Source organism: Anguilla rostrata, chromosome 14 (genome assembly GCF_018555375.3).
Source record: "Anguilla rostrata isolate EN2019 chromosome 14, ASM1855537v3, whole genome shotgun sequence".
In the NCBI taxonomy this organism is placed as follows: Eukaryota; Metazoa; Chordata; class Actinopteri; order Anguilliformes; family Anguillidae; genus Anguilla; species Anguilla rostrata.
In genome coordinates, this window is record NC_057946.1 from 13,703,711 (window position 1) to 13,729,970 (window position 26,260).

General features: G+C 45.8%; 2 protein-coding genes across 14 annotated transcripts in view; both read right to left on the reverse strand.

Annotated features, from left to right (window-relative positions):
• The window catches only part of acads (acyl-CoA dehydrogenase short chain), a 276,335-nt gene that overhangs the window by 170,101 nt on the left and 79,974 nt on the right, over positions 1 to 26,260 (reverse strand). The window lies entirely within an intron of this gene.
• The window catches only part of mctp1b (multiple C2 domains, transmembrane 1b), a 109,201-nt gene that overhangs the window by 42,804 nt on the left and 40,137 nt on the right, over positions 1 to 26,260 (reverse strand). For 6 of the 13 annotated variants that reach the window (XM_064309523.1, XM_064309522.1, XM_064309528.1 and 3 more), the window contains exons 3-11: positions 17,121 to 17,263; positions 16,380 to 16,459; positions 15,315 to 15,426; positions 14,853 to 14,897; positions 13,327 to 13,365; positions 9,988 to 10,155; positions 9,314 to 9,444; positions 7,661 to 7,847; positions 1,196 to 1,289 (exon numbers count right to left, since the gene is read on the reverse strand). In XM_064309523.1, the coding sequence (XP_064165593.1) occupies positions 1,196 to 1,289; positions 7,661 to 7,847; positions 9,314 to 9,444; positions 9,988 to 10,155; positions 13,327 to 13,365; positions 14,853 to 14,897; positions 15,315 to 15,426; positions 16,380 to 16,459; positions 17,121 to 17,263 (999 nt within the window). The remainder of the gene's footprint in view (positions 1 to 1,195; positions 1,290 to 7,660; positions 7,848 to 9,313; positions 9,445 to 9,987; positions 10,156 to 13,326; positions 13,366 to 14,852; positions 14,898 to 15,314; positions 15,427 to 16,379; positions 16,460 to 17,120; positions 17,264 to 26,260) is intronic. The other 7 variants (XM_064309524.1, XM_064309533.1, XM_064309535.1 and 4 more) reach the window with 3 other exon arrangements.

The window sequence follows — 26,260 nt, forward strand, 5'->3', positions numbered from 1 at the left end:
GGTCGGGGGGGGGCTGGGGGGTCCAGGGAATCGCCTGCTACTGAACACGTCTTAATTCGAGTGAGAAGACAAGTGAACAAACCACCCCAGATCCCGCCTGTCTGTTTGGTTTTTTTTTTGGCGAACGCTCACTCGCCTGTTTTTCAGAGTGTCGGCCGTCTGTTTTTCAAAAGCTCGACTGTCCGCTTGGTATCCCCTACCCCTCCCCACCCCCCCACCCTGACCCACCCTTCAATCAGACACAGATGAGCTCCTTAGATGCCCTTTCACCACAGTCAAATATAACTGTGCTTAATGGATGTGCTTCCATGCAACTGCAGTAAAATCAGTCTACAGAGCAGCAATGCAAGATTTAAAGGACAGAGACAATCCCAACTATCAACCATGCCATAAGATAGTAATCTTAGATTTTTTTAAAATTAAATAGGCAATCTACAATAAACCCCTTGTTCAGTTGAGGATATTTAGATAAACTCAATGATATAGGACAGAGGCCACGCCCCTTCCAAGCCCCAGACTGCTTCACATCCCGTCCTTCATTCTGAACTCTTCGAATAATCTCTTCACTCCAGCCATTAACCTTCTCTGTCCTGTCCCACACGAGGCCCTTCACACCGATGGTTCGCAAAGAAAACAAGAGAGCAAAAAAGAGGTTCTCAAAAAAAAGGCATCACGCAGAGCTTTGGATGAGGCCAGGCTACCCCACTGCTCATTCAAGGAGACCAATTTCTGAGACTTCTTCCCAAAAAACTCAACTCACTCGAAAGCAGCTTGGAATGCCCTCAAACTAGCAGTGAGTTAATGCAAGTCTCTCACTGAATTTGTCACACAAAAAATTCTCAAACCTGCAGGGCAGGGAACAGTGCAGTTTCATTGCCTGCTTTCATGTATCCTACTCGGCAATATGGTGGGATGGCATTATTTCACAAATGTTAGATATATTCATACATTCTATTGGACCAGCCTAGCCATACTGAAAGCATACATACACTACAGCATTCCAAATGCAGTACGAACAGCACATCCAAACTGCCTTGTCACCACAGTAGAGATTCAGTTCCTTCGAGTATTGCTGAAGACATGCAGTATAATGTAAAATATATGACACATCACATTAGTTGTTACGGATTTGTGTAGGTGAAGTAGTGTAGGAAAAATGCAGACTGTGCCTTTAAGAAACCTTTGTCAGTTCTACCTGTGACATCAGCGGCCAGCAGACCCTCTGCACCAATGACCTTCACCTGCACCATCCCCACGTCCTTCAGGTTGCGAAAGGTCCGCAGCAGGCTCTGTGAAAGAGAGAGAGAGAGGTGGTGAAGAGCACTTCCTCTAATGCGTACCGTAGCAGCGCACTCCGCTGGGAAAATGGCAGCCGTCTCTGAGCGCAGAGGGCTTTGGCCTCGCTCACACACACACTCACACACCCACTCCCCATTGTGCAGTCACACATTTTGAAGGAGGAAGAGAGACACTTTCATTCATTTAATGGCAACAGAAACAATGAAGGCTGCGGACACACAGCCTCCGGGTGCATGCGCAGTGTTAACCTTAGGCTTTCCCTTAAACAGTGCTTCACTGCCTAACCCGCCATTACCGCCCTTACTACAGCAACTGGGAGAGGTGTCTCTGTCCTGCCTCCACTTTAAAACCATTTCGGTTGAACTTTCAGCGCCATTCGGCACATGCTGTTTAAAGCTCGCTACCGTTACCCGAGAAAGGGCCGGCATATCCAGCCGAGCTAATGCCCCCGAATGCCGGGTAGTGTACCCCTCACTCCCCTCTCCGCACCCTGTTCAGTACAGCCCTTCCTCTTCCTCCCTCTCTCAGATAATAGAGCCATTTCAGATGAGTGACAGTCTCCATAGAGACAGGAAAGGGTGGCGCCAGTATCACACAGCACCAGCCAGCGGGCGAGCTCTCACTATCCCTGCGCACACTCCGCAGTCTTACTGAGCCAACAACAGCACTAGTACCAACTGTCCTGCTCCTGTTCCTGATTACAAGGAATTGTGGGAAAGAGGAAACAGAAATACATGCAACACAGCCAACGTGGTGATAAAAAGACAACGTTAAGGATAATATTAAGGGTAAGGGGGAGGGTGAGGTTAAATGGAGCCTTAAAAAAACACAGACCACCGTAACTCCAGTTGAAGTTACTAGTTTGTTACTCAAACAGGTCTTATATTATAAAAGCAAGACACTGGGGGAGATTATTTGTCATTAACATGTAATACATTTCAGTAAGCGATAAGGTGATGAGTAAGTGTGCTCGTGAGTAAGCTGCAACCCACGGCACCCGGCGACGGCGAGGTGAGAACAAACAGGAATCGCCGCGGAAGCCCACCGCCATCCCGCGATTTCACACTACACGGCACGGCACAATCTGAGAGTGACATCAGCGAGGCGCGGGCTAGCGAAGGGCGCTTTATCGCTTTATATACTCTCCCTGCTGGCGCGTATTTGCAGGCTGGTGGCGGCATTTACATATCACTAAGTAGATGGGGCTGCTGGCGGTGGCGGGGGGGACAGAGCCAGCCGTGTGCGAGACGTGGCTCAGGAGCGGGAAGGAGGGTGAGAACATCCACTGCATGTGCTGGAGCAGATACGCTTCAGGAACTAGAGCGCATTTCTGCTGTGTTATTTAACACACACACACACACACACACACACACACAGAAAGGCACGTTAACATACACACATATATAAATGCACACACACACATATATAAATGCACTCAAGTGCGCACACACACACACACACACAAATACAGATTGTACTGCCTTATCAGTGTCAGTATTGAGGACCGCATGTGCACATGACACAAGGCGCATGAACACAAAGCAGGGCCCAGCACCGCAGTTCCATCAGCTCATTTTGCTCTCTGGCAGGGCCCTCTCACACACCCACAGGAGCGATCATGATTTGAGTTTTTTCAAGTGGGAGCCGCAGACTTAATTCATTTTGAAACTCTGTAAGATTCCGGCACATGCCGGAACTTAGGTGACTTAGGCGCATCAACTGTCTTAACGACTACTTGTATTTTTATTTATTTTTATTTTTATTTTTCCATAGATTGCGTTGTTGCCATTCTCGTTGTTAGTGTTAATCAGTTTAACCATCAGGGTCCAAGTTGAACTATGCGGTTGTTCCCTGTACTTGGACCGGTACTTCTCTCTAGGGGTTTCGTCATACTTGTTCCTGGTTATGGTTATACACTTTGTTGTACGTCGCTCTGGATAAGAGCGTCTGCCAAATGCCTGTAATGTAATGTAATGTAATGTAACATGCAACATTATCGTCAGGGAACCACAGAAGAGTGGATGGGAGGAGAGAAATAAAAATAAAAAGGTCGAACAGGCGATTTCTCAGTAAATAGAGCAGCTTGTTATTTACGCTTATCGGGGCCCAGCCGGAGAGCGGAGCTGGATGCTGCAGGCAGAGCGTCTCCAGGGCGGTTTGGGGGGGGGGGGGGGGGTGATATACGGAGCCGGTGCTTCAGTCCTCTCATTAGACAGGCAGAGGGGCTGCAATGCTCAGGAGATCAGTCCCCTTTATTTCCGTAATGAAAGCCCGTGGAGTACGATTCCGAAGCGCCGTCCTCTCTCCCCCAACACCCCCCGCCCCCCTCCCCTCCCATCGCCCCGGGTCGTCCCTCCCTCCCGCCCTGCCTCCGCGGGGCCGCCGCGCCCGGCGGGGGACGGGGACGGGGCGGAGTCAGCCGGGCCCCGGCGCGGATTGACGGCCTGTCACCGCTGACGTCTCACTCTGAGCCGCAACCGAGACGATGAATGTCACGGAGCGGGGCGGCCGGACGCGGCTGTCACCACGACGACGCTCACCTTCTCTCCGGGCCCCCGCAATAACGCTTCACCGTCCCTGTCACAGCCTTCCGCCGGACGCACGCGCGGGGGGGGCGGGGGGGGGGCTCTAATACCGCTGAGCGAAATGTCATCATGAAAATGGAATGCTAACAGCTTTCCCTTCCACACCAGCCTCTCCGTCCTCTCCTCTGCTCTCCGGATTCATCAGGCACACACTCGGTCCACTCACTGGACCCAGGCTCTGTGCCTACATCATGATGTTTATTTATGTATGAACAATGAATATGAGGTTAAACTGCAGACTGGCAGCTTTAATTTGAGGGTGCTTGCATCCATATCGAACGATCCATCGCAAGATGCAAACCACTGGTAGGTTAGGCCAGGTTAGAGCTTGCTAGAAAGTGCATTTGAAAGAGTTAAGGAGTTTGTTCCAGAACTCTAGAATGAGTTAACCCTAACCCATCCTGAATCCAACTGAGTACGCGTTTCACTCGCTGAAGACCAGCCTGAAGACAAAATGCCACATAAACAAACAGGAACTGAAGATGGCAGCAGTACAGACCTGGCAGAGCATCACCAGGGAACACATCCAGTGTCTGGTGAGGGCTACGGGTCACAGGATCGCAAAGGATTCGCAACCAAATACTGAATATTATTTTTTCAGATTATGTTAATTCGGCCCAATACTTTTGCTATGCTAAAATGGAGGAACTATAAAAAAGGGCTGTAATTCCTACACAGATCACCTGATATGGATGTACTCTCAAATCCAAGGTGACAGTCCGCACTTCAGCCTCATATTCATTGTCTTATATCAAATCCAATGTGCTGGAGTACAGAGCAAATACAACACTGTCACTGTCCCAATAATGCATTTAACTATATATTAGTTATTAGATATACATTCCCACAATGCACCACTTCAGTAAAAATGGGGTCATCTCATTAATGCTTCATGGTCTCACTGTCTCACTGACTACATGGCTGCAATAATTTAGAAATTGAGAAAGGAGGAAAACCCATTATACACACAGGATTTTAAAAGCAGGCATGGGAGAGAGGTCTTGTATGGGAGTTGAAGATGGGGGATTTCTGAGAAATATTTTCGGAGATGGGCGCCTAGCACAGGCAGAGTGGCATTTTTGGAACACTGATATAACTTTCACGGATAAACAGAGCACGGAATGTTCAACTAATGTTAAAAAAAAACAGTCAATCCACAATGGTGGTGTAAACACACAAATGCACACATTTATTTCTGTCAAATGGCAATACATCCCATTGAGTCTAGTGATCTGCATATATTTAAAAAATCAGTTTTTTTCTTCAATTACACGCTATATTTGGAAATAATGTGGTGCACTGGTTATTCCACCGTATAAATGAATAACATATTCAAAAGGAAGTTTTGTCAAACACTGGCTAAGCATGTATGCTAAGTATGTAATTAATAGCACATATTAATAATAACAAATAACACGCAGAGCAAATATGAGGTCACACCGAAGCGTTTATTTTTCTCATCGCAGGGAAACTGAGTGCCGCTGCTTAGCCTGGCAGTATCGGAGATGACAATACGCCATATTTACCGTTTAATATCGCCCGCTATTTACTCCGCGGGCCTGGCGGCGTCAGAGAGAGGCGGCGGCGGCGATAACGGCGAGCGTGCCGGCTGCGCGCGCGGGTCCCGCAGCCTCCCGCGGGAGCCCGATCCCGCTCAGATAGCGGGCGAGGGGAGGAGAGCCGGCCGCGGCGCGGCTCGGCGCTAATCTGGCCGAGGAGCATTGCGCGGCATTAGCGGCAGCCACTTCATTATTATCTGCCGGGCCTGATAAGGCACATCTTTATTAAAGTCTCCCGCCGAAAGGGCGGCGGCCCCGGGAAGAGGAGCATGCTAATAATGGCGGGAAATTAATGTCGCCCCCCCCCCCCGTCCTCCTCAGCCTCCCGCCCCCCCCGCCCCCCAACAAAACCAGTCTGACGATTTGGCCCCGAGACTGAATGGGGAATGCGAGGGGGGCCGTGGTTTCGTGGGGAATGTGGGGGAGCGGGGAAGGGTGGGGGTGAACGTCTATCCTCCACAGTCGAGGAAATGGCCCGGAGAGGTGCGAGGAGGAATAGCTTTTTCTTTCATTACCCACAAGCCCCCTCGCCCCTCTCTGCGGCGGGCGCCGGCGCTAGCTCGAGCGCTGGAGGAGGGGCGCGTGCAGAGCCCCTGTCCCGGTCCAAGAGCTCCCCTCTCCGAGAGTTTGGTGCCACTGCAGCCAAGGGAGAGGCTCCGCTTCCCCCAGCCAATCCACAGCCCGCGCACATATGTAGGTCAAGTGTCCGACACACAGCCTTTAGAGTACATCGCACCATCAAGAGACTCCCAATCAAACAGTACAGACGCTCCAATACTGTGGAGACCACAACGACACACTTAAACGTATGTAAAACATACACATACACACACATACACACACACACACACACACACACACACACAGCTGAAAGAGTGTACACCAATTATGACAATGAAACATTTGCCTGTCCGGCAGACTCAAAATTTGACATTTGCATTTACAAAGCGCATTTGCAGACAAACGCAAAAGTGCGTAAGCCGTTAAATGTACTCCAGCCTGTGATGGATCTAACTGCGTTTTAACTGCAAGCGGCGTTAGCTGGACCATGTGAGAGAGGCGGGCCGCGTGGGGCCGCGGATGCTGGGCTGAGAGTGGCGGGCAATGGGCTCCTTTTGTCTTACTGAGCTCCCTCCAGCTCCAGCGCGCTCATTGTCTCCCGGACACTCAGAGCGCCGCTCTGTCTGTTCCTGACGGCTCCTGCTGCTGGCGAGTCGAGGGTTAAGGCCCTAAAGACGCAGCGAGCGCTGTGCACACTGTGCCGCGCGCGGGAGCTCGGGGCCCCCCGAGGGCCGAAGGGCCCCTCTCCGTGACACCGCCGTCCTTTCAGCAGCCGACACAGGGCCTGTCACTACAGCTCAGTTCTTCTCTCCTCTTCCACTTTCCTCCTCTTTCCTCTCCTCCTCCCATCTTTTCTCCTCTCCCCTCCTTCTCCTTTTCTCTAGGAAGCCAAGAGGGGCCAAACTCCTTTTTGTAATATACTTTTTTGGGGGCTTTTTCAACTTTATTGGACAGGGACGTGTAGAGAGACAGGAAGAATGGGGAGTGAGAGAGGGGGAGAGAGGCAGCCGGATCTGAACCGCTGATGTAAGGAGTATGTGGTCAGTGCTCTACAGGCTACGCCACGAGACACCCCCCAAACCTTTTTAAAAAGCCAGCCCACTGGGTTCGTGCCAGCCACTGGGCCAATAAACTGCCACATCCCTTTTCTGGCCTGCCCTCTTTCCATACATTTAAGCCAATCAGCACCAGAACCCAGTGCAGGGACATCAATAATGCAATGACTCTGACATTGTCCACACAGTGCGAAATTTCCAAGAGGCACCAGTAGGGGCAGTGGGGAGACAAGGCTCATTCACTGGGTGCAATGCATGAATTCCCCTCACTGTATCTGATATTACTAATGGGGCCCAGGGCAAGTGACTGACAGCTGCCAACACACTCACGAGTAAACTACGATTTCAGACTTTTAGCAGGCTCATTTCTCAGGAAAGGAATATTCACGCATTGAACATGATCACACAGGTTTGCACTGTTTCACCCACAACATTTTTACCTTCATGTGCGTACGGCAACTTCATTTGCTGAATTCAACTGAGCAGCTAACCCATGCGTATCACCCATGTTCCAGACTCCGCGGAGCCGATGTGGACATCCCGTCTCACTGTGGGCGGGGCCTGTTGGGCGGGGCACAGGCGAGGGAGCTACAACACTCACGTATCGGCGGAGGATTTGGTGGCGCTCCACGGGGTCGTCCAGGATGTTGACTGACAGGTCGGAGATGGAGACGGCAGAGGAGGCGGTGAGGGTGACCAGCAGCACCAGAATGCCCTTGTCCTCCTCCAAAGGGAGCTCCAGCTTGTGGGTGTGTTCCTTACTCAGACCAGACAGGTGCAGCAGGGACCTGAAACACACACACTCAGTACATATGCACACACTTACGCATACACCCGTACACAATCACATACACACACACACAGTACATACGCACACACTTACACACACACCCATACACAATCACATACACACACAGTACATATGCACACACTTACACATACACTCATACACAATCACATACACACACAGTACATATGCACACACTTACACATACACCCATACACAATCACATACACACACAGTACATATGCACACACTTACACATACACCCATACACAATCACATACACACACAGTACATATGCACACACTTACACATACACAATCACATACACACACAGTACATATGCACACACTTACACATACATCCATACACAATCACATACACACTCAGTACATATGCACACACTTACACATACACCCGTACACAATCACATACACACACACACAGTACATACGCACACACTTACACACACACCCATACACAATCACATACACACACAGTACATATGCACACACTTACACATACACTCATACACAATCACATACACACACAGTACATATGCACACACTTACACATACACTCATACACAATCACATACACACACACACTTACACATACACCCATACACAATCACATACACACACAGTACATATGCACACACTTACACATACACCCATACACAATCACATACACACACAGTACATATGCACACACTTACACAAACACAATCACATACACACACAGTACATATGCACACACTTACACATACACTCATACACAATCACATACACACACAGTACATATGCACACACTTACACATACACCCATACACAATCACATACACACACAGTACATATGCACACACTTACAGCAAAATGTCAGGTACCGCACTGACATGGGCTGCACTGTAGACTGGTACATTATTTTACATTCTAAGGCAGTATTCTGACCTACATTGCTTTCAATTGCCCATAGTGATTGTTACGTCAGCATTAGAATGTTCAGTTACATTCAGTACATTCTAATCACATATTTGTGATCTCACACCTTAAAGGGTTAAGGAGCCCAAGGAGAACCTATTCCTCAAGGCAATTACCTAATCTGACTGGTAATAACCAGCCAACTAATCATAATTGGTCAGTTAAATCATTGACAGTCCACCTCAGCAGATGTGTAGTGAGTTCTCTACCGCAAAACTGCATCAGCCAGATAGGAGGCACACACTAAGGTATGCCCCTTTTATTGTAAAGTGTGAAAGGCACCATATAAAGGCAATTCATCTCACCTCTGATCATTTAAGTACTGTCAGTCCGTTTATATCTGGATGGCAGCTATGCCATCAGCCAAGCTGTGCTTTGGTGGGACACGCCCCACATGTACACAACACTGAGAATTTGGCAGTTAACTGGTTCATTACAGGAAGAAGGCTCATTTGGGAGCCATGCGGAGCCACCGGCCCCCCCTCCCCACCGGCCAATGAAGTCGTCCCTCTTCCCGGCGTCCTTGTCCCAGACGGTGACCTCCATCACGCCGCCGTTCTCCTCGTACAGGTGGAAGTCAAACTGCTCCCTCCACTGCGGGTTCAGGGTCTTGGGCATCGTCTGGGGGAGCACAGGAAGTGCACAGATCACGTGACGTGAGTCATGTGACCACGTGGGTCGGTTCCCTCGCGATCTCTTAACGTTCGCCATCGCTTCAATGAGCCGCTGTCGTGTTCTGACCACCAAACAGCATGGTGCCAAGGTGAAAGTTCAGGATTAAAGGCGGGCCTTAAATACTACACAAGGGAAGCTCGACTTCAATAACCTCATTATAGTTATTTTTTACTTTGTGAATTATAAGGTCATTTGCATACTTGCGCTGGAAAAAAAATATATATATTAAGTATAATGCACTATACTCTACTCTTGCTTGTCATTACGCTCCAGTGATACGTCAAGATGATGATAATGCGGCTTTAACACGGACAAGCATCTTTATTCTTTATAAAAATCAATTACAAAACAAAATCAGTTCCTCCTGTGATAATAACAGCTTTTTTGAAGAAGAATCACGATATCAATTTTACTGAAGAATAAGTGGTAATGTGATAATCAGCGATGTGGGAATAACCATGGTTACAGCAGCAGCATCCGCAGCGGTACCTTGCTCTTGTACTTCTGGTGGCCCAGGCGGAACTTGACGTAGGGGTCGCTGAGGCCGTTGGTGTCCATGGGCGTGAGGTTGCGGCCCTCGATGAGGCTGATGCTGACGATGCCCCTCCACAGCTGGGACTTCCTGTTCTGCTCCGACAGCCTCGGGTTCTGCTGCTGCTGCAGTAGACACATACAGACAGATTCAGAGTCACATACACACAGACATACAGAGTCAGATTCAGAGTCACATACACACAGAGTCAGAGTCACATACACACACACAGACATACAGATTCAGAGTCACATACACAGACATACAGAGTCAGATTCAGAGTCACATACACACAGAGTCAGAGTCACATATACACACGCAGACATACAGACATACAGAGTCACATACACACACACACAGACATACAGAGTCAGATTCAGAGTCACATACACACAGAGTCAGAGTCACATACACACACACAGACATACAGATTCAGAGTCACATACACAGACATACAGAGTCAGATTCAGAGTCACATACACACAGAGTCAGAGACACATACACACACACAGACATACAGATTCAGAGTCACATACACACACACACAGACATACAGAGTCAGATTCAGAGTCACATACACAGAGTCAGAGTCACATACACACACGCAGAGTCAGAGTCAGAGTCACATACATACACAGACATACAGAGTCAGATTCAGAGTCACATACACACAGAGTCAGAGTCAGAGACACATACACACACACAAACAGTCTCTTACTCTGCATACACAAAATCACAAACACATACACAGTCACAGGGTAACATGTACGCACAAACACATACACACAGTCACATGGTAACATGTAAGCACAAACACATACACAGTCAAAGCATAATATACACATGCACGCATACACACATAAACAGAGTCACAGAGTAACACTCATGAGAGATCAGCTTTTTAGGTAGAGACTCATGTTCTAACAGGACAATGACCCAAAGAACATAACTAGAAAGGAATAGCTTAAAAACAAGGTCAGTATTATGGAACAACCCAGCCAAAGCCCGGAAAACCCAACTGAAAATCACACAGACGCACACCCACTCTACAAATGACATGTTTTATTATGTTATAGTATGATATGCTAAGCAGTAATAAATCTCTACTGTATATTAAACGATATGATAATCAAACTGCATGTTCTCAGATATGAATGCATTTGTCATTTTTCTTCTTCAAAAGACATTTTGTTAACATACAGAAATGAAAGGGTCACTACACTACCCTACAATTGAATCGGATTGACTTTGAGACATTTCTTTTAGCACAAAGTGAATCTTTAACCTTTGCAGATGGCACATAGTGATTATTAATTTAAGCAAAGATCTGTACTTATTTGTCTTACAAAAAGTCTTCCCTTCAGTCCCATTTCAGAGCTGATTTGCATTTCTTTGCTTAAAATTATTTCCATTAAACTTCGAACAAACTCTTCCTGTAATGCAAGGCTTTGATCTTGAGCTAGGCCCAGATCCATATTCTTAAGACATTAAACAAAACGAGAGACTGACTACAGCATAACAAGCATATTTTGAAATGAAACGAAACTCACATCATTATTCCGTATGTAAATCAAACATAGCCTAAACGCTCCTTTTATAGGGATACATCATTTAAAAGAGAGTGTCCTTTTGTTGTTGCAGTGGATGACCCTTCGAAACTTTCAAAGATTTTGATGTGAATTAAAAAGTGGTGGACTGGCATTGCTTAAGGAAAACATAACGACTCAATTATGAAAACATATAAATAGCAATGTGTGTTTATGAGCAGCCCACCTTCAAAGAAAGAGCATTTGAGGTTGATATGTGTGTGCGTGTGTGTGCACGTGTGTGCGTGGTTGTCAGTGTGTGTTTGTGTGTACGTTTGTGTGCGTGCTTCTGTATGAGTGTGTGTGTATGTTTGTGTGTACGTGTGTGTGCATGTGTTTGCGTGTACGTGTATGTGTGTGCGTGCGCATTTGTGTTTTTGCGTGTGTGTGTGGGCATGCGTGCATGTGTGTGTGCCTGTGTGTGTGTCTGCTCGCCTGTGTGTGTAAGTGTGTGTGTGTCTGTTTGTGTGAGTGCGTGCATGTGTGTGCGTGTGTGCGCACATGTGTGCGTGTGTGTGTGTGTGTGTGTTGTTGTGATGGTGTGTGTGTGTGTCGTGCGTCGTTACTGCTGTGTGTGTAGTGTGTGTCGTTTGTGTGGTGTGCTTGTGTGCTGGGCGCATGCGTGCGTGTGTGTGTGTGTGTGCGCGTAAGCATGTGTGAGCTGAGAAGGGGGGAAGACTCTGAGAACGGATGCATTTTTTAATACGTACTCTGAGCCCAGATACGATCTTTTATGTTTTTGTATTGTCTTGTGTGCACTGAGATCGCCAGACACGGCTTGATTAAAGAAAGATGTTTAAAAATAAAGACGCCGCGGGCAGAAGTGCGGCTAGTTAAGAGGCTTTCCAGCCTTCGCATTCATCCCCCCCGTCACACCCCCGACCGGGCGAGTCTGGAGCTTCAAAGCGCAGCGGGGGAGTCTGCCCACCGCTGGGGAGAGTCGCTTCAGCGCAGCGTCGCACTTAACAAGCCACAATACAGCCCTGCAGAAACTCACAGGAAGTGAGCTCGGTTCAGCAAACTCACAGCAGCGACAGGCCCACCCACACCCACGCCACTGAATGACCTCCAGACACGCGGAGTGTAATACAAACTGCCAGTGAACAGAACGGGAATAAAATACCTGACAGCCAAAAACACCACTACTTCACAGAACAAAATTATTATAATCACCCTGTACTCAATAAGAAGATATTCAAAGAATTCCCACTTTCAATAAATATAACCAAGTCTTTTAATACAAGTTCAGATTCTGGATCACATTCATTCTTTCCACTCAGTGTCACACAGTATGATGAAGTTCAAGCTCACAGATGGCACATCTTTGATGCAACACACCTCCACAAAAATCACAATTAATAAAACCATAACGAAAAGTGGACACAGTAAACTATGAAAGTGCAAAAGTGATGCTTTGGCATACTGAAAAATCCCACCAGTCGCTCCCACGTGAGGAGTCTTCTGCTTCATCGCCCAATGGGATGCGGCCACATACTGCCTCGCACAGTATGCTGCAGCTTTTGAAGATGGAGGTCGAATCTTTAAAATGTAAGTTTAGACCGGTGAGGATGACCGTATGACGGATGACCGCATGACCGTATGACCGTATGACCGTATGACCATATGACCAGCGCAGGCTGAAGGCACAGAGGGGTAGAGCCGGGTTCGACTCTGGACAGAGCACAAGGGAAAGCACACACTGCGTATTACCTTACTAGATCGCTTCCAGCTCCTTCTCAAAAGCATAGTCTGTGAACAAGACAAAGCAGTTTGCAGTAATCGTTACTGGGCGGAGGGGGAAGAGTCAGAGAGGGGTCAAAGGTCAGGGCCAGTCTCACACAGCCTCTTTAAGGAGCACCCAGAATGAACCCACACTGAGGGACATGTGCACGCTTACAGACACAAATCAGCGTACACAACCAAGAAGTGTTACTTACCCAGTAAATCCATTTCTTTTTCATAAAAGTTCATTTTCATAGTTATTTTATCTAAAGCAACTGACCCAGCTAGAAACCAGGTGACCTGTGTAGCTCACTGCCTTAACTGATAAATTGCTGTACTACTCAAATGTTGAGTAACAACAAAGGGTTTCTTATTTTGCTCATTTTAGCTCCACAATTCAGCTGAATATTATTTAACTTAGAAATACTGAGAAAGACCACATGCTTACATCACAATCACTTTGTATTAGTATCTCAAAAACTACTTCACTAAACTGATTGTATATGTTTTGTGTACTATTATCAATGTTACAATGCTGAAAATAACAGTAACACTTTATATTAGGTAATATGTTTTACTAATATAGAAAGAGCCCGACTTAAGGTGTAAGCATTTGATTTTATTTACAAGCATAAAGTGAAACTAACAAGGTCTGGAATTATTAGGGCAACGCACGTAATTTGCTGTGTTGGCTTTTCACCACTAGGTGGGGCTGGAGAATAGAAATTCCAGTCACATTTTTCAGCCCACAGGTTTAAGGCTTGATTTAATGTAGCTGCAGTGATTTTGGTTTTAACTTCTCTATTTATCTAAAGATACAATGCAACAAAATGCCTTTAAACACAAAACAAGCCAACTTTGTTTAAAATACTCTCCAAATGTTTGGAAATAAGAAGGGGGGGGGGGGGGTGGGAAACAAAAAAAAATATATATATATATATATATATAGACGACAATAAAATGAATTAGCATTTTTAACTGCAGAACACTTGCCGGACTTTACACTAACAACATCTGTCATGTGCACCACAGCTAGCGTCTTATTTCACCATTAATTTTAACTGGGACCTGTGCCATATATATCCTGCTTCTGGCGTTCTGATAACAGGCACCCCGTTTCCAGTTTACTTGTGACAGTGTGCTAGCTAGTGCAACAGCCTCTATTGCTGATAAAATATGCACATCATTAAGGAGAGCCAGTGTGACTGAAACTACATTTCCCATCACACACAGATGTTCTGATCATTAGACTCACACAAATAGGCAGGAATTCTAAAAATATAATGTCAACATTCACATCACATTAGATGAATTAGAGTAAAAATTCTTAGGAGAAACATCAGCATCAGCTAACGAAGGACAGTGTGTATATGGAGCTCAGGACCTACAGGGAACTGTTAGAGACACAGCAAGGTTAGGATAACTGGTACAACTAGGCTAGGTCAATCTAAGTGGACACTGGTTAGATTGAGTAATTAACAGGGATCTGAATGCTACTGTATGACCGGACTCACTGTCGCTACGTAAGGCCTCCAGCGATGGGTTTTGAGCCCTGTTCTCTGTGGGGGAACACAGTGAGATGCAACACCTTACAGTAGTACTCATTACACACAGGCTCGTAGCTCTGCAGTAATGACACTACTAACCTGGTATCATAACTGCTACTTGCTTAACCTATTTCTACACACTTAAGTTTCCCTAACCTATTTCTACACACTTAAGTTTCCCTAACCTATTTCTACACACTTAAGTTTCCCTAACCTATTTCTACACACTTATAAGTCCCCCTGAAAAGAGCATAAATGTACCAAATGATTAAATGTAGGACGCAAAGACAGACATGGCCAGACACACACTGGCCACCAGGATATGATCAGGTTAACAAACAGATTACTGGCAGCAGCCCAGTCTGTGGCACAAACACAGACGAGGGGGTGAGTGGGAGGGGCCTGAGGGGACAGTGGAAGTACACTTACAGCTTCTCTAAACTCCTCCCCTTTTGGGGACAGGGTGGCGGCCAGGTCCAAGGTCCCCAGGAAATGGTCGGGGTAGCGGGGGTCCTTCAGGTCCAGTATCACGTCCACGGTCCTGCATCAGTAGTGCACGGTCAGGAAGCGGTCAGGAAGCGGTCAGGAAGCGGTCAGGACTTCTCCTCCCCATTTAGAACAGTTATTCACCAGCCGCGGTCATTAGCCTACCGCAACCTCCGTTATCCTTGCTGCAACAGATATACCTGTGCCCTCTTCTGAAAGAATATATGTGAGGCCACTGTTTCTGGTCACACTGCAGTCAGTGAATTGAGCCCACAGAGACATTGTGTTAAAGAAAACACTCCATGTGCAGCTTTGATGAGCAGACTGTGGGGTTTGATTGACCGAGGTGGGGGTGGGGGGGGGGGGGGGTGTATTGATGAGGTCATATCCCGTACAGAACAGGAATACATTGTAAAATATACTGTAATATATTATCTCCATATCGTGACACTTCATAATCTATCCCAGCTGAGAGAATCCCTCCCTTCCTGGGTGATGCTACAGCCAACTACGCGCCATCCTGCAGAGCTGCCGGCTACATCCAGCGCAGTCTGGATTCCATAGCAGACTGTGGGGCCAATCCACACACTAGAACTGTGCTTTAACAGGATGATCAGTCAATCAGTCAATGCACTGATTGAACATGGTAAGTAAATGGTCAGAACCGAATCAGGACATTGTGGTCCTGTCTTTAATATTTGCCTAAACATGTTCAGTATCAAACTCCACAGACCGCACACATCCAGGTGATATACGGGCATGTATAAATGAACAAATTAATCTAATAAATTAGTTCAGATTCAAGGCCGGTCTCTAACACGGTCCAAGCTACAAAGAATATTGGAACACAATTTTTACAGTAAAGGTGGCAGGTGGCAGAGGAGAGATTAAACTGAACAGATGGCGAGAGAGAAAGACAGAGAGAGAGAGAGAGGGATGGAGAGAGGGAGAGGCATGAGGAGAGAGAGAGAGAGAGAAGGACTAAGGTTCAGTGTAAGGCGCAGTTACCTCTTCTGCTCTAGAGATTCTAGGTACAGGTAGGCACATCCCATGAAGTCATCTTGAAAACCAAAGTCATAATCAAACACCTGCAGTAAAATGAAGCATCATGACTATCTGGATATAATACATCACATACTTTTGCAGTGTACAATTCATCTCTGGTTGATCATCACTACATTGAACACTGCATTCAAGAAGTTATTCAAGGGTATATCGTTTTTGTGATTAATTTCTAATCTTTTTAAAATTATATGCACAATGACACTGTTTATTTAAGTGTACTGTTGAAAGTAAATACATCTGAATTAAAGAAGAAGAAAAAACAAAAATGCAGGAGGCTGCAATGGACTTGGGACTTTGTTAATTAGATTGTGGTTATTACTGTGCATGGTCACTAGGGGGAGGCAGTGACCAACAAATTCCCTATAGCACCTTCTACCTGAATTATACTTACGTACTTAACAATAAATAGATCATGTGTCCATCATGGACAGAAATTTAGTTAGTGTCATGAGTGATGCCATTTCCTTTCTACATGAGCTCTTTATATACCGCCAATTTAAGTTATTTGTGAGCTTTTAATTTAGCCGTAGTTTTTTGGACAGGGAATCAAACACTCAAAAAACTCAAAACTGACTACCTTTATATGTATTAATACTGTGCTCTTAGAGTAAAATGACTCCCAGATAGAAGGGAGAAGACAGGTTAGTCCTCCTTGCTATAGGGGGCGTTGTGCCGTACTCTTACCTTGACATACAGGGGCTCCCGAAGGCTGTCCACCAACAAGCTGACCTTCTCCTCCCACACAGGGTTGAGGTTCTTGTGGATGGTTTTGCTGCGGAACACCTCTTTTCCTGCCATTTTGAACTTGACATAGGGATCACTTGTTCCTGGAAGACAGAGATGAGAGACGGAATTTTTAATTAACATTATTTGATCACACAGCTCATTACTTGATTACAAATAAATGACATGAGGAGAACAACACCCCTTCAGCACTGCATGGAGTCACAGGGTGGTGTGTTTAAGATTACAAAAAAAAGGAAATTTGCCATGTTCAAGAACTACAAGAAATATACATTTTACATTGGATACCAGGTGCCAATCTATGACAGCATAGACTGAAAAAATCCACAATTGCATCACAGTCCAAATTGATCATGTGACCATAAAGAAACTACGTATATCTCAGCCTGTTACTTCCCAAAGACGCTGGTGTAATATATAATCCGTAGATTTATATATTAACCCAGATCATTTAAAACATAAAACTAATACCATGGAGAACTGCTATTAAAAGTGACTATTAAAAATCCTGACATGTATTATAGTTGGGTGCTTAATCTGTGATGTAGGGAACAGCCATGCCTGTGTAACCTCTAGATGGCGCTGCCTGCCTGCAATTGCCAAAGAGTGAGCGGTGCAGAACTGGCTGCATGCATTATTCCCATGCCAAGATAATGCGGCAGTGCGCAGAGAAACAGACTTTATCAGAGACCTCTGTAATCCTGCTTTCCTCTTGTTGACCTGCAGTGGATTAATGCTGAGCCCTTTGGCAGGGGCTGTTCTCAGAGACTAGGACTCAAGCTGTAAGGGTGGTCCTGATGCAGAGAAGTGGGTCACTGAGACAGAAGTACGGAGCATGCACAGATACACACACATACACACGCACGCACGCACACATGCGCACACATGCATGCATGTATATACACACACACACACACACATGCACACGCGTGCACATACGCACGCACACATGCATATATACACACACACACTCTCACACACATGCATATATACACACACACACTCTCACACACACACACGCAACACAAACACATGAATGCAAACATGCACACACACTCACACATGCACACATGCATACACATGCACACGCATTGCATGCATGCACTCACACAAGCATACACATACCCACATACTAGCATACACACACACACTCACAGGTGCATACACATATTAGTAAACAAACACAAGTACATATATTTGTACCCACACGTCTACAAATGTACAAGCAGGCTGATCCTGTAAACTGATCGCAAAATCACATGAAGTTGATCCTCTGGTACACAGGACTGGTCACAGCCCCACACCAGGCTGATCCTATACACTGATCACCAAATCACTGCAAGCTGATCCTGTGATTTTTCATCAGCTGAGGAGGAACATTTCCTCATCTTGCCAGTGATATGATTTGAAGATACTGAATATTACCTAAGGAAGCTAATGAACGTACTGCAGCAAACTCAAAGACTTTTGATGCATCAAAAAAGAGGGTCTGGATTTTTTATTTTATTTTATCTTGAATTCCTAATGTCTGTTAAAACATCAGTTGTTCACCTGTGCATTCCACATTCAGGCAAAAGGCATCATTTACACACAAAGGGACTGCAGTGGAGTGTTTAGTCATGTGACTGGAACAGGTTGCTCTCGCTGCTTTGTTTGATTTGAGCGCTGTTCCACTCCACCGCTTCCTTGGATACCACATCACACCTGCAGCCCCGCCAAGCTCCGTCTCCCAGCGCACGGCTCAGTCCGCCTGCTCACTCACGCCACACCACGCCACACCGCGCCGCGCCACACCACACCACACCACACCACACCACACACCACCACACACCACACCACACCCCGCCGCACCACACGCCACACCACACCACACACCACCCCCCGCCACACCACACGCCACGCCACACGCCACACGCCACACCACACCACGCCACACCACACCACGCCACACGCCACACCACACCACACCACTCCACAGCACACCACAGCAGGGGCATCGCCTCCTCCTCCATTCATTACCATCCAAACAGAGACTTTCACAGCCGCCATCAACCCGCGGAGCCCCGCTCGCTGCACCGCGGGGTTTCTACACATCACACTTCTGTGGGGGGACCCTCGTGCTCTTTTTAGAGCTGAAAGCACTCTATCACAGTTCATTTTACCGGAGTCATAGTTCTGCTCACAGATAGCATTACGCAAGCAGGTCGACTGAAAAACAATTATCTGTACTGCACCCAAAGATTTGTGTACGTGTAAATAGTCACGCTTCCTCTTAAGAGAGTGGGGGAATTCATTCCACAGGAGTAGATGACTCACAAATAATGATTAATTCCTTCATTATTCCAAACACCGAAGGACCAGGCCCGCTGGGGGTTCTATGGCAAAGGACTAGCATCTTTAAAGCCTTGGTTGTTATCGATGTTTTAAGTGTTTCTTAGACACTGGAAAACAGACTGGTTCAGACAGGGCCAATTCATTACGAGCCCCTATTGAATTCAATGGGACAAAATGAGGGTGCAGCACTTTCACATAATTATGGGTAATGTCAGAGCATTTACAGAGCTGCATTGGTTAGATGTGACTGCAGGCGGATGTTAAGGATGTTAAAATTTAACCTATTAGTTTAAGTAGGAAGTGGATTCTTGTCTGCAGTCAGTTTCTAAGATCATAATCGGTATAAAGCGTGGATGTGAAGATTTAAAAGAACTCACAACAAAAACCAAAAATAAGTCAATCCCATGATTGACAGTACTTTCAAATATTTTGATTTATAATCTTATTTCTCTCACTTCTCTGTTAAATAAGACAAAAACATTGCCAATGAGGTGAGACAGTTTGACTAATTTCACGATTTTCCAATGGGGTAAGAAAATTTCACTTGTCCAGAAAACAGTAAGTTGATATAATCTACTTGAGAGGAAAAAAAAGACATTTCTAGGCCTTGTTTTCACTTGTTTCTAAATCTGTCGAGTTTCCAGAATCGTCAAGCAGCATGGAAAGCCTGAGTGTGTAAATGGCCACTGCAGCCGGTGATGAGTCATTCTGAGAGAGTGTGAGAGAGCTGGCTCTTCTGTCCAATATCAGGAAGCTGCATTGGGCAGGTTTCCAGAGGGGGCTCGTTACAATACAATACAATGCAGTACAATACAAGTCCCTCACGGCGCAATGAAAAAGGGCAGCGTTTACGTACAAACCTACATCCTCCATCAACGGTGGACGTGGATGCCTGAGCAACAAAAAGTCTGTGCTCACTGAACTGGGGCACGTGCAGCTGCTAACGCAATCGGTGTCACGCGCAGTAGGCTACATGCAGGAGGCTCTGAACTTCAATCACAGACAGACAGAGGGTTAAATCTCACAGTCCCAAAGCGGACAGGCTGTCTGCCGACCCCGGCGGCTGCTCCGTACTCACTCCTCGCTCAGCGTCACTGGAGCACACGCAGGGCGGGGCCCGTCTCTACAGACCAGGGGCGGGCCTTTCCATTCCTGGCGGGCGGGCTTTAGATTCCACCTATTGTCCCTGCTCAATTAGCTAATTAGCTCTATATGCTAACACTGGATCACTCATGGATCTGATCGCTGTACAGGATTTTATATCGGGACATAGAGACAGTTATCAGCCGTCATTCAACGTGTTATCAATAAATGTTGCTAAAATGTTGATCAAGATTAAGACTAGGCAACTTAAATAATTAAATTCATGAACTTTCTGGCCTAAATTAAAACCTAAATTAAAACCATGGCCTTTCTTACCCTTTCCTGATCCAGACTGATGATATTATAATACACCAAACAGCCAGTCCACCACTTGAAATTAACATGCAATTCTAAAAGCCACTACATAGCAGTAATGTAATAAAATGGTGATAATAATATGACCATCAGCTTTAAATATGAAGTAGGAGGGTAACATCAAGAACACCCTCTGTACAGCAGCAACACAGCTCAAAATTAAAATGCGAGAGCAGTATTCTAACTCAGTACTCAACATTCACAGCATACATTCAGTTTCTGTAGCGCACTAAACAGTTGCTTGTGCTCGTTCCAACAGCTCTACAGTGTAAAGTAATACCGCAGCCGCGATTTGCTGTGTCTGCTCAGCACGAGTCACTATACATCATCCACAAGGCTCCCGTCTGTCTCTCCATTCGAGCAGAACGGGGAATTGAACCATTTTCACACAGAATGGACCATCCTTACACCGCAGTAATTCACACCAGGATGAATGACACTGCAGAAATTCACACCGCAGTACGGCTGCTGGAGGCACGCCCCAGGGGAGGGGGGATCTTCATTTGCGGTAGCCTAATCCAGAACCTTCCCTGCTCGACACCTGTAGAGAATTCATTTCTATTTAGTGTCCGGGTTAGAACCCAGCTGACGGAGGGAGGGATGAGCCGGCAGGGGGAAAGGCAGAAGCAGCCGATAAGGGCAAACGGGAAAACAGCAGACGTGTTTTAGGGTCACGAGTTCTGAACAATCCTTCTGGAAGCCTCCGGGGCATCAGTAAACCATCGGGGATCAGGCAACCATGACTGGCAGCACAGCCTGCACAGAAGAGCTCAGGCAGGGTTTCCTCCTTCATCCTTTTCTTTTTTTCTTCATTCATGTTTTCCATGGCATGAATACAAAATGAAAAAAAAACAGCTTTTGTTCTCAGAATTTGCTAGAATATAGACATGTTGTTTATTCACAACGAGCAGCTTCTATACACAGTTAAATTTTCTGAGCAATAACTCCAGCACTGCAGAAGCACACTGTATCCATATTCATGTTTACATAAGTTGCATTATTACCCTATTTTGGCAAATGGCAAATGGCATTTCAAGATTCACCTATTTGAGTAGACGCAATGCATTGTGACTCACTGACTAAAACTCTATGCTGCCTGTGATCACATACATGGGTGTAACTAAAGTCAGAATTGTCCATTTTTAACATGAAATCAGATATGCCTCTTATCCATAAAAGCAGTGCCTTTTCACAAAGAAAGAGAATAATAGCTTTAAGGACCCTGAAGGTAGTCTTTCTCCTTAAAAAATCCTTGAAAGCTTGTTACAGGAAACTGAATAAGGCTTTAAAGATTCAGCCTGAAATCCAGCTGCCAGGCTTGTTAAGGTGCCAGGTACCTTTGTGTGCCAGGCATCACCTCTGGAGAAGGGGATCGAAAAAATCACAATCTCTATTACAGCATTTATATTTCTCTTATATAAATAAAATATGATAAAATATAATGAAATGTTATTAAGATGAAAATAAGACATTGCAACACTTCACATTGCATACAAATGATTAGCTACCATTCAGATGTTGTAAATATTTAAAAACAATACATTTAAAAAAGTATTTTAATACTGCAATATCTGAATGTGCAAAATTATTCACCTACACAATAGCAGCACCACAACAAAAGGGGGGATTCTTAAAAATATACTGCAGTATCTGTAAGGCATCGTTTTATATTTGGCCGTACTGTATGTGGTGAAGTGTTGCAGTGGTGAAGTAAATATCTTGCGGATATATTTTGTGAATATATAGCCTATTTTTAGCATGTCCAGTTTCTATAAGGGTTTTCACAGCCTCTCTTCTCATCGTAGTTCTTTATTTGACGACTTTATCGATGCATTTTGGACAGAACTGCAAATGATTGCATGTCTGCGAGTGTAATTAGAGTACTTGGCACAGTATTTCTGAACAGTGTCCATTAAGTCTGATTTAAGGCTCTGCTCTGCTCTGCCTAAGGTCCAGCCGGGCACACAGCATTATGTATGCAGCCCTGCTGCAGAAGTTGACCTGAGAGGGGTGAGGGGAGAGGTGAGGAGCGTTTAATCTCCCAGTTACTGCTTCCAGAACAGCCTGTGTCAATGACCGCTCTGCCACACGGTTTAAAAGGCTTCCCATATAACTGATTAATAGCCCCAGAACAAGATTTCTTTTTCCTTTGAGCAACCATTTGTTCCCTAAATATATTCTTTCTTTTTAACAAGGGCGAGCAGGTGCCACGGCCGCAGTGTACCTTAGCTGGCACGCTCCTCCTGAGAAACGCGGGGAGCCATCGCTGAAATCCGCCGACCGAGCTGCGCAAACGCTGCAGCTGGCGCAGGCAGGTCAGTCGGCCAATCAACCAGAGGAGTGGTTAACGAGGGGCGAGACAGGGGATATCTTAATGACTAAAACCCTCCCTCCCTGGGTGAAAGTACTGCCAGTTACGCATCGCTATGTGGGGCACCTAGCCATGCTCCTAGACATTCAGGACTTCACACGGACCATGGCCACGTCCTCACCACTGCGCTGAGAACAAGTGCCTCAGCAGAGTAAACCAACCAGGTGAATAATTCACCTTTTATGAGCATGCATTGCATTACAGTCATTTACATTCTTACACAGAGCGGCTAACGATGCAGGTGAATGCAAGTGCATTCATGCGATTTCCATGAGAACTACTGCTGGGATACACCATGACCATGTGAAGGCTACAGGTTGTGCCTCCTGCACCATGCAGGATGTGTAGCAAGGGCATTTCCACTAAACAACCCCACTCAGCGACACCGACGACGTACCACCTTCTGCAAAATGCACAAGCTCACATTTACTAGCCAATCTGGAGCGCGACATCCTTCAGCCTATTCAACACAGAGAAACACAGAGGGTCTGTGCGCATGCTGACAACCAAGACAGCAGGGCTGTGTTACACAATTGAAATATCACTGCAGAAAGGACGTTCAGACCAGAATAAATATGCCACGCCTCAGCCGGCTACCTCATAAAATATTAATGCGCCCAAGATGAAAGACCTCTGTAAGCAACAATACAATACAATGATTACAATTACCATTTTAATTTCACTGGCATTCATCGCTCACCATCCCTCTGTGAGTGAGCTGAATTTCAGTGCCTCATTCATACAAACCCAACCCTTTGTCAGCATATGAATGACAAGATATTTTAATTCAAGTAACATTAATAACACGTTATTTTATGAACCCGAAGCAGCACCGCACAGCGTAAAAAGACATCTGGGAAAATAAAAACAATTGTGTCGAAAGTACACATGGTATCATTAAATCGAGATGAAAAGGTATTAAATGACAGTGATTAAAGAACGGCATCCAATTAGATAATTAATAAGAGAAAACTGAGACAACTTCTATAGGTCACACTGATTTCGTCTGGAGCGATGAAACAACCCGTCCAATCTCTCCGTCCTAATCTGTCTCCAGGGGCATGAGAGAAGATTAACCACCCTCCAGTTCAATACAGCACTCTATACTCCCAGGGCCCAACACCGCCTTGGCACTCCTGCGTGAGAGCAATCTGCTAGAAAGGCTTAATCCAGGATCACCCAACGCCTCACTAACACCCCGGGAGTTCAGCACATCAGCATCCAGAACGCAGGTGAAAAAAATTTGGGCCCCATTACGGAAACAGCCGAAGATTGAATTTTGAAAATGAGGATGGAAGCGCTCGCAGCCAACAATATAAACTGCCAGATGTGCTGAATGTGATCTAAATTGCATTTGAGCTGGATTCACTCTATCCCATGGCCACGGTCCCACTCTGTAGGGACTGACTGTACAGGGAGCAGGCTACTGCATTTTCTGGCTTCAAACCGGCTGTAATAATACTAAAAAACAGTTCAGCGCCGGCTAACTTCATATAAATAAAAAAAACAGACAAAAAAAAAATCTCTTTTGTCATTTTTTTATTTTATTTCCTATTGTGTTTACAAGCTATAGGGGAATAGCGAGAAAACAAAACAAAATGGACCTTTTCGTAAGTTTATTAAATTATCTGAAAAGCAAGCCCCACCAGCTCTTTAAGAGATCATCTCGCTCAGCCTCAACCTCAGGGACTCTGAGCCCCATGAAAAAATCTCACATTGGGCCGCACCACTCCAGAAAATCCTATATTCTAATATTTGTCACTCAGAGCCTTAGAACACTCTTGTAGTGACAAAAACCAGGATAGAGTTGGGTTATAGCTTCTCATACACAATGGAACTGTGCTACATAGGACTTGAACCTGCAGCAATCAGGGTAAAATACCCAGTGACCTAATCCACACTGCTCACAGCCTGGCCATCGTTATTAGAAAGCATTGCCGCAGTTCTGTTCTGACACAGAAGAAAATTCACATCATGTGTGTAGTTACGTATCAATTCCATTTCCATTCAGCCAATTCAAGAAATTAATTGGTATTTGAATTGAGTTTCAAATCAATTCCTCAAATGAAAAACCCTTAGAGAATATTTATGCCCATTTTTAAACAATAAATAGAATATCAGCTTCTTGGTAGTCACAGAAGGGGGTAGACCTACGATAACCATAGCAATGTTTATAGAACTTGAGGAGGCAGAGGGGTAATGATCCCTCTAATTGCTATGAAGCAGAATCTGGAATCCTGAACAAGCATAAAACAGGAACACCGCAATAGTCCAGCGCCATCAAAACGCTCGGCCCTTTGATGCAGCCTTGTGCTAAATGCTGTTACTGCCTCTATTTGACTTGGCCAGACACACTGACTGAGCTAACCGCAATACCCCCAGAAGTGGGAAATACATTAACAAAGAAATAGATTCTTTTTTGCACTGGAACTTGTGACTTGAAAGCCTCTTTCCTGACACAAAGTGGCACAGATTGCAGAGTTACATATCTGCACACCGCCCCACTAAAACCCCACCCCAGCGCATCATCTCAGCAGATTCCATGCAGCCGCGAGCTCGGAGAGGGAACCAATCCCGTGAAAAATGTGATGCAATCGCAGGAGAATCGACTCGTGCCTTACGCCTCAGGGGAAAGAAAATAACTTAATTTGTTTAGGAGACCTCTCATAAACAACGCAGGACTCCTCCGGCCGCTTTCCGTTTCGTGCGTTTCTCACTCCCGGAGGCCGGCTGGGTGGAACGGAGCCGTCGCCGTCGCGGGTGAAGCACAGCGCAAGCCCAAGCTGTTCTTTTTGGGGATTAATTGTTCTAACTCAGTAGAAAAATAAATCCCAGGCTGTGGGGCTGCAGGCTGTGATTTAACAGAGCAAAGTCAAATGTGGAGGGCCTTTCAGAAGACACTGGAAACCACAGAATC